This window comes from Pecten maximus, chromosome 3 (genome assembly GCF_902652985.1).
Source record: "Pecten maximus chromosome 3, xPecMax1.1, whole genome shotgun sequence".
NCBI classification, from domain to species: Eukaryota; Metazoa; Mollusca; class Bivalvia; order Pectinida; family Pectinidae; genus Pecten; species Pecten maximus.
In genome coordinates, this window is record NC_047017.1 from 5431830 (window position 1) to 5442069 (window position 10240).

General features: G+C 33.2%; 1 protein-coding gene across 1 annotated transcript; it reads right to left on the reverse strand.

The window, feature by feature from the left end:
• Window positions 1–3478: 3478 nt before the first annotated feature.
• Window positions 3479–10232, reverse strand: LOC117323014 (BTB/POZ domain-containing protein 17-like). Its single transcript, XM_033877998.1, has 3 exons — window positions 10144–10232; window positions 8949–9310; window positions 3479–7845 (listed from the first exon to the last, which is right to left on the reverse strand). Exons 2-3 carry the CDS (start codon window positions 9303–9305, stop codon window positions 6760–6762), a joined length of 1443 nt encoding a protein of 480 aa, XP_033733889.1. The 5' UTR covers window positions 9306–9310; window positions 10144–10232; the 3' UTR covers window positions 3479–6759.
• Between the last annotated feature and the right edge of the window lie 8 nt (window positions 10233–10240).

Below are 10240 nucleotides of genomic sequence, written 5' to 3' on the forward strand. Positions count from 1 at the left end.
TAATATTTATTATTATTTTACTCACAGGGGCGTGACATATCATGGTTATAATAAGTCTGTAATGTAATAGGTGAGGGTGTTCCATTTCTCATCGTTATTGATGATAGGTGTCTGGCCCCTGTGATCTCACAGTAATTTATGATACTTATTAATTATATGATGTTTGAGATGTTCCCAAGTTACAATCTTAACCACATACATTTAGTTATTTTTTTTCTGGATTATATTTTCATATAAATCTGCAAGAACAGTTAAAATTAGAAATTTAATTGTGAATGATGAATTTTCCTTTACGAAATGATTTTATAAGTATAATAATTGCATAACATAAACATTTAATATCAAAGTACTTTCTCATTTGTGATGTCTCATCGGATTCATAAAACATGAGAAAAAAAAATGTTTTAAAAAAGCATTAAAACTTAAGGTGTTCTCCTAAGCTGGTGAGGGTTTCCTGGAGTCTAAATATTTCAAGAAACCTGTAAATATGTATAGGTCCATCAGCTGTGAATTCTCATCATATGTGATGGAAACATCTTTGAAATCCTTTGTTTAGACTCCTGGGTCTTATTTATAGCTGTACAAACGGTTGGACCAGGGTTTTTCGTTTATGAACTAATGACTAATGACAGACCTAGTGATTTTGTGTTGCTTTTGGATGAGCCTCGACTTTCACAGCCTGTATAAACATCTGCAGGTATGTCAAGACTTAAGCCAGAAATCTTGCAGTTAAAAATTGATGAACCAGTTTGTCTGCATAAATGAACCGGCTCCTTGTTCATTCTGCTTTTAAACACTCAATATTCAATGAATGTAGTTGTTTTACTGCATCATTGATAATTTTCAACTTACATCAAGTCTTATTGACAAGCTCTCTGTCGACATGAAGGAATCTAATGTTGTTGTTTTTTTTTATTTTAAGTGATTTTTATTAATTTAAAGCTTTAAGTGTAAAAGTGCTGAATTAATATAACTTAGAATAAGGATGTTGCTTTTAATTTTCTGAATTCATATACCATAAAAAAAAAAAAAAAGATAAAAAAAAAAATTAAATCTCACAACCTTGAAATTGAAATTTAATCAAAATATTGTGATATGCAGTATATTTATAACTGTCTTGTTTGATTCTCTACTCAAGCTCAGCTGTTTTTGTGTGAAGAATTTGCCTCTTTTTTCACAAAAATAAGTTACTTACCTTACCATCATATGTAAGAGATTATTTTGATGTCTGCATAAAGTCATAATTATATCAGAAAAAGTTGTTGAATATCATTTCAATGCAGTGACAGATTTTTTTTCTTCTGTATTTTGAATACAATATGCATGTGTATAAGCTCATTCATACACATTGTAAGCATATCAGTTATAGACATTGTATATGCATTTGAACATTCAATATAAATTCAGGTGAAAGTGTTTAAATTTTGTCCTCAGAGAAAATTCTAATGCTTTTCTGAAATGGTCATGAAATATCTGGGTCAGAATTTTTGTATACTCCATTGGTTTGTCGTCTCGGATAGGTTTTTCTGCAAATTGAAATGAAGGGAAGTAGTAAGATATTCTAGTACATGACTTCTAATCAGGAAATCAGTAGTCAATGTTAATATAACCCTAGGAAATTGAAAAATAGATTTATTACTTTAAATTCTAAAACATATATGGAGTCTGCTTTACAAGAAAAAAAAAGCTATTTCAGTAATGAAAGCTATTCTTCTTTGAATGTTTTATATAAAAAAAAAAGCTATTTCAGTAATGAAAGCTATTCTTCTTTGAATGTTTTATATAAAAAAAAAAGCTATTTCAGTAATGAAAACTATTCTTCTTTGAAAGGTCTAAAACTTTAGTTGTTTTCTGAAAATGAGGTCAGATATAACCTTACAAGTGATTTTGGTGATTGGAAAAAATCCCACATATAACAGCGATTGTGTGTTTCTTGTACAATGTGTCGCCACTAAACTAAAAAAATTAACTGTGATTAGTATTTGATGGTTTCAATCATTTTTGATTCATCAAAAAGTGTTGGTAATAGTCTAATTATTAAATACATGTAACTTTGATGCTAGTACTAGGGTATGTTCTAAATTTTGAATTGGGACAAATCGAAGCTACATTAAAGAATGAAAAAGGTTACTATATTATCAGTAATACATGTATTACATATATCAGTATTATGAAAGAAAAACTGTACAAAGTTTGTTTTTTTTTATTCGGAGCCGTCAGTGTAGCTTCTTGTATACTAGAATGTTTGTTTTTCTTTTTTGTTCATTTTTCAATTAATTTGTTAATTTTGCTGTGGCAATGTTGGGAAATAATTGCTTCCGCTACTGTGTAACAATGTGGAACCATGTGTCCGAGCCGGATTATATTTGATATACAGGACTGGGCTAAGGAATAGCTGCCGGTTTGTTGTCTTCGAATGGATGTTAAGGATAGAATTGTGATACACAATAATTATTATCATTTCGTTATCAAATAAAAGAGTTTTTCCATATTTAAACAAAACATCTTTGTTTTATTTCTGAAGGTTTTAGTGCAATTTTTTTTTTTTTTTTTTTTTTTGTGAACCACCCTCATCTTAATATTTTAAAATTGATTCTGCAAAAATGAAGAAAGGGGTTTATTTGTGGGCAGAAGCTTACAATACAAACAAAAACTAACACATTGAGATGAATTTCTGTTTTATTTCACAGGACATGACAGACATACTCAGACAAAATTTTACAGTAAAATACATTTATGTATTAAAGCAATGACACAAGATTCAATAGAAATAGTTCAAAACATAAGAGCAAAATGAAACAAGATTCTTTTCTGGAAATGAACACAATGGTATGGTGGACAATCTTGCTGATCTTTATGTCAACATCACAACTGATGTTCTCACCTTAAAATCAGGCTTGGTTAACTTCCTTTCTTTAACATCCCCACCAATGTTTAGGTTAATGGCACCAGTGGCTTTAGAGAAAAAGTTTTTGAAATGTGTTTTTCAAGATGGTAACTATGGCGGCCATCTTGGATTTTGGTCCGACCCAAAAAATAACAACTCTTGATCAGAATATGCAAGACAAGTTTGGGCTAGATCCCACCAATGGAGAAATATGGAATGTGAAAAGTGACATGGCACACAACAACCAATGGTTCAAACACAATAGCTATAGGTCACCCCCTAATATACATATAAGTTTACCAACAAACATTCATTAGAATTCTGCCATTCCATACTCATGTTAAATTTCTGTTAACCTGCCAATTTGGTAATTTGTGCACAAGCTTTGCAAGAATCACAAACAAAATTATATTTATCAGGAAATTATCTGGCAGAAATCAATGTATGGAGATTGAACAGAGAGAACATCACTGTCTTTACAGTACTAATTATCTTATATATTCGTTACTTGTCATCAAGCTCCTTTGTTAGGACTGAGGGCCTCTCCGAGCAATTTATCAAGTATTTGATGGGTGTTTATAAAGTCATGAAAAGATTTTAAATGATTTATTCGCATATAAAATTTTACAATACAAAAAGCACCAATAATACTCGATCATCACGTTTACAGGAGAATGTTTATAAACAGTTTTACAAAATAGCGAGTCGTTATATAGACAAAATATATAGTTGTATGGCAATAACAACAATTATCCTGACTGTTTCTCAACAAATCCAGGTAATGTTCAACTTCAAGTTAATTTCCCAGGACAAATATTTTACTTTAAATTGCACATAAAGCCATGAAAATCCCAGTGGATTTTGAAGATTTGTGAACAAAAACAAAAAACAAAAAAATTGTATAAAATCCAATTGGTCCCATAAAGCACTGGCTGGATAGTAGAGAAAACTCGTTATAAACTTGAATTTAACATGACTCATGATAACTTGATCACATTCCAAAGGGTTATACCACAATATCTATTTAAAAAGATGAAATTTGGTGATATTATTTTACTTTCTAGTTGTACTAGATAAAAGTTATCAAAAGCCATTACTAATATCTGGAGATCTGTTTATGCCTAAAATGTAACATTTCAAAATCTATGGACCAAAAAAATATTGTTTTTGCTGTTGTTCATAAAAAGTATCCCTTCATTAAAAACAAGGGAAAAAAATCCTGTAAACTAAACTAAAATCCTTTGACAATGATACCTTATCTAGTCAACTATTTTTTGCGTTAAATGACTCTTTCATCATGAACATCTACAAATGAAATACATGTTTTTTCCACATTAAATTCAGAAATTTGCTTGACAATGTAAAAATCATTTGACATTTACATTGACAAACACAATGTTACACCATTTACCGGTGATAATAACGGTACAAATTATGGCAATGACAAACACAGATCCAGAAAATAAAGGTTAAATGCCTGATACTGTTTGTTTAAAATATAAAAATTAAATCAAAATGGAATGCAAAGCCGAATTTCAAAAAACAATTCAAAGATACACACTTTTAGATTATATAATTTAAGAATTCAAAGACACACTCATTAATAAATACAAACGTTACAATATCTACTATTTGAATAACCATATAACCAGTTATTTATGCAGGGACGATGCCTTCACTTACAATTCACAAGGCATTTACAGTTAAACCTCATTATTTCATAATCAATTGGATCAAATGAAAAAAAGTCGAGATATTCAAGTATTTGTAGAAACTGTATACATCTTATATATAATTTTTACTGAATTTTTATTTCGAGTTAAGTAAGGTCTTTAAATGATCACAGTTTGGGAAAAGAAAGTTTGACTGTATTAACATTATCGTTATATCCATCAAATAAGAAATTCATACATACCAAGCTATTACTCAAGATATTAAACTATTCTCGTCATTTTTTAAAACAATACCAAGCTCTTTCCAAAATTATGGATTGTAATATTTTGTCAATGATGATTAATGAAACAATTATTTTCACATTAATTTAATCTGTGATGTAAATGCTGTTTCTTTGAAATTTTCTTTTAAAAGTACCTTCATAGATCACCTGATAATTGAATGACGAAGCAAAAGTATTTGAAATTTGACGATGCATGCAAAATGCTTTTCACATATCTGGATATCAAAATTTTAATCCGCGTGAATTTAATTTCCTCATTTGAGTAAAATTTGTGAAAATGAAGACAACTCATGCAAAAATAATTGGTTATACAGTATTATATACTCCTCTATCTGGAATGGTACCCCTCGCTTCTATACAAGATCTTTTGATATAGCTCTGATTGTCAAGGTCAGAAGAAATGGCATGATGTGATATATCTCCCACTATTCATGAACTAGCTTATAATCAGCCACCTTGTAATGATTATGAGGAAACTCAAATCCTCCATATACCTCACAACCTATATCTTCCGAGAAGTCATGGTAGAAATTATTCAATTCTTCCCCATTGATTCCCATTTATTCATATATTTATACCAATTTCATCCCTTACGTACAACCTATACCCAATGTTACCAGTTTATGGTTTAAGCAACAAATTCCCTCTCAGTCTCCTAACTTACTATTGGTATAAGCCATGTTGTCATGGTTACAATGAAACCAATTACCCTATAAGGTATATAAAATTCACAACCAATCATTTATGAAACACAACCTTTCCCCCCCAAAAAAAACAATAACCCATGATTACCCCATGTTTTCAAAGTAACATGGAGACCCCATCCCTCTCTCATTGTAAAAACATACTGGACTAGTTATAAGGGAGCCTATACAAAAGACATGTCATCCATGTTGCCAAGGTTACACTTAAGCTTCCCTTCCCTAATTATTCACTACCTAGGTTATAGAAATGGATCAGATCTATAAAAAAAAAATCCAAAACATTCTGAACTCCTGACCTGTTAAGTCACTGTGACCTAGATTTATCTTCTTTTTTCCCCCTCCATCATATCATTGAACTTCATATATTTATTAAATGTATCAAAATTACAATACAAAATATCCATGAAATTCTTTTCATTATTACTTTCACAGTTTAATAATGTTTCATTAAAGAACTTACAAATTGATTTGTTGATATAGACTTTCTGGACCAAGTTATGTCAGTACAGTATTTATACTTTATAAATACTTGGATTCCAGACCCGCTGTAAACACCAATCAAAACCATTAGAATAAATTATGCACAGAATTACAAATTACACAGTCCCCTATTAATCCTGTAATAAGCCAGGGGGCCAATAGATAACTTTGTTTGACTTAAAGTAACGTGGACTAGCAATTTTACAATAAAAATGGGTGGGATTATTTCTAAATTTAGCCTTAATACAAGATTGATAAAATATCCCAAATCCTTGATTTTTTCTTTTTTTGTAAAAAATCTGATAAAATATTCAATAAAATTCTTGGTATTAAACATGTCACTTCCATAATGTATAAAACTCTATGACCTTTCCTTAGGATGCAGAAAAGAGAGCTTGGGTCAGGCTTCTTGAAAAATGTTGACAGCAAATATTGCAGTAAACTTTGTAAAAAAGTTATATTTCAGAATTCATATGCAGATCAGTTATCCTGTAATTATCTGCAGAAATTATGCTGCATTAGTCGCTACATATTGCGACAAAGAAACATTATACAGATGTAGTTTGCATTAAAATATACAAATTTGGTCTCAAAATATAATCCAGCAACTGTAAATATGTTGGTGTAAGTATCCTTATTTTAAGCACATTTTCGCTGAGATATTTTCGTTTTTTTTCTTATCCTTTCTTTTTTTAAGTAACATTTTAATTTCTCCATGACTGTTGCTATGGTTACTCAACAGGTTTAAGTGTAATCTGTAAAACCAGTGTGTTATCCACCAACAGAGGAGAGTTCAGCTCGTTGAGCTCAGCGACAGTGATCTTCTTGTCCATCTCCGTGTCAGCTGTGTATCGTGTCTTTGAGAAATTTTTCTTTCCAGATACTGTGTGTATAAGTTCCGACCTGCTAACAACGGACAGCAAGTACTCAACTGGACGTGGCTGGTCGAGTATAAGGTTGGAGTAGATTACACAGCGGAAATCTTCAGCAGTTGACGAGTACCCCCTTGGGTACACCTTGAGTTCCCATTCCCAGGTCTGAGGGGGGAAGGTCGATGATCTTGTTGTGAAGCGGAAACTCACTTCTGCTCCTCTTGGTATTGCAGAAAACATTGGTACAACAAAGCGTTTGTCCCATCTCAGATCAGTGTAGTTACGTAGTAGGAAGCAGGGTCCATGAAACTCTTTAACTAATGATCTCTGTGTTAACGGCAGAGCATGATATTTGTATGCTATCATGAAATGCTTTTGAAACAGATCTTTATTCTTCAGGGCAATATCTGAAGCTTCTATTTCAGTCAATTGTTCGGGCGTCATCATCGGAAACCGGATATATTCCACAACTTTTTTCAGACATTGGGAGAGACGTTTGGGATGCTGGGAAGAAGTGAGCCATTTCAACGTGGCATTCCATAATTCAAATTCATCTTTGATGGACAGGGATGAACTTTTCAAGAATTCAATGAGCTGTTCTCTGTCAAGGTGACCCCATTCTCTCTCCCACTCGACTGAGGCGATGATGTCGTCCATTTTTTCTGAGAGGGCAGTCACACAGGAGCTAATGAGTCTTTGGTGGTAGCACTTGGTGGCGTATTGAAACCATACATGGAACACGTCCTTGAGCTGAAGTTTTGGTATAATACAGGTGCAAGCGAAGTTGATACACACCTCTTGTAGATCCTTCACATTGTATTTGTCAGCGAGGACGAGTACAGGCAGCGTACTCTCCATGTTCAGTCGGATGTGACAGCTGTACAAAAAAGTGAGGAACCTTGGAAACATACTCACACATATACTGTCCTCTATCAGCTTCAGTTCCTGTTGGAAAACGAACCATTATTTTAGCTGGACAGTGTAACATGAAAATATATGATGTAATACACAATTACAATACTATGCCTGTAAAAATGTTAGATAGGATCTGGCCCCAGCTTCATCAACACTCTTTAACTGAAAGAAATATTAACACTCTTATTATCAAATCTAAGAAAAAAAAAATCTTAGATAAACTTTCAGGCTTAATTTCTGTAATGTTTTCCTATGACAAATACCAAGGCTGGGAGGAATTCCTGAAGTTCAATAATGCTGATGAAACTGGGGTGTGATACGTACAGGGAATATAACCCTGAGGCAGCATGTAAATAAAATGCTTTTACTTTGTTATTTGTAGACTTAGTAAGTGGCATACTTCATGTTATTGGTACACTATACATGATGATAAAGTACCCAGTACATGATGACACTGTACTCTACAGATGATGATTAAGTACCCAGTATATGGTGACACTGTACTCTATAGATGCATGATGATTAAGTACCCAGTATATGGTGACACTGTACTCTATACATGATGACAATGTACCCAGTACATGATGACATGGTACCCAGTACATGATGACACTGTACTCTATACATGATGACAATGTACCCAGTACATGATGACACTGTACCCAGTACATGATGACATGGTACCCAGTACATGATGACACTGTACCCAGTACATGATGACATGGTACCCTATTCATGACGATTAAGTACCCTATGCATGATCACACTGTACACTATACATGATCACACTGTACCCAGTAAATGATGACATTGTACCCTTATAGATGATTATTAAGTACCCCGTACATGATGACAATGTACCCTATACATGATGACACTGTACTCTAAAGATGATGATTAAGTACCCCGTACATGATGACAATGTACCCTATATATGATGACACTGTACTCTAAAGATGATGATTAAGTACCCCGTACATGATGACACTGTACCCTATATATGATGATATAGCACTCCATACATGATGACATTGTAACCATAATAATCTATGATCACAGAACTTTGCATGATGACCTAAATAAATGATATACATATGATGACATATGAATATACATGTTTAATTAATACCCACTTTTTCTTGTGAGTCCTTCCATTGGTCACTGAGCATTCTCTCAAACACATCACTTGACCGCACCAGAATCAATTTGTGGGCAAAATAGCGGCTTCCTCCGACTACAAGAATGACATCACTCAGTAGAGAATTGTTGAAAAATTTGGCCTGGTCAGTCAGAGCTTGCCTTTCGTTGCCATAGCAATCAATGCCTTCGGGACTGGTGACAGACAGAGCTGTTGGTGATGGAGTGGACACAGCGGTTGCTAAGGGAGGATGCTGACCAGCTGATGGCAGCTGAACCTGGATCTGACCTGCATTTTGTACCAAAGATGCTGCCTCTAGGTTCAGAGGCTGTATATGAGGTGGAGAGGCCATTCATCCTAAAGCACAAAGTGAATTAAGTTACTTGCAGATTTTGAATAATTCACATCAAGTACAATATGTATGTGCATTGCCGACCTTGCCTAGTTTTCTAGTCCAATATAAAATCTTTCTCTAACACTGAAACTCAATATAACATTCAGACTGAACTCAGTGACTTAAAATTTGTATATGGAAATAAATGCCTGATTTAAGTAATTAAATTTCTAAAGCAAAATCCAAAACAACATACTACTAAATGAGAATATAAATGCAGTTTTGTTATTTTCGTAATAAGAGTTTTATTTCAGAAGTGCTGTGCATTTAAAAAAAAATACCTTCTCAATCTATACTGACAGTAAGCACAGGGGCTTGGCACGATTTTCCAAATGATGGTCCATATATATATGTATAAGGACACTATAATACATATATATATGGACCATCATTTGGAAAATCGTGCCAAGCCCCTGTGACAGTAAGCATTGATTAAAGATGCTCAGAAAAAAAATGAAAAAAAATTAAGAAACATGCACATACGGCCAAATCTAAAAAAAACTCAATATTTGAGTACGAGAATTATATTGTCATAAAATCTTTGCAGTTATTTTGTCTAACATAAGAGTGGTCAGTTTCGCTTGACCAGTGTATGTTTTGTCCACACGTGCGACGATCAAAAGGTTCCCTTCTCCTGAGACCGGCTGAGACAGCTGTGAGACAGAAATGTCATCAGAGACAAGGTTGTTGTTTCAATATCCTTATCATATATGACTAATTAAAAGCATACACCAATAGTTTTTACGGAGATTAATAAAACAGGAATCACGCCACAAGCAATGACAGAACAGCTTACCGACCACTGGCGTCAGCATACATTAGTCACTGGGCTCATCTGATCAACATAAACTGTTAACGTCTAAATAACCGGAAGTAGGGTTTGTTTACGTTAT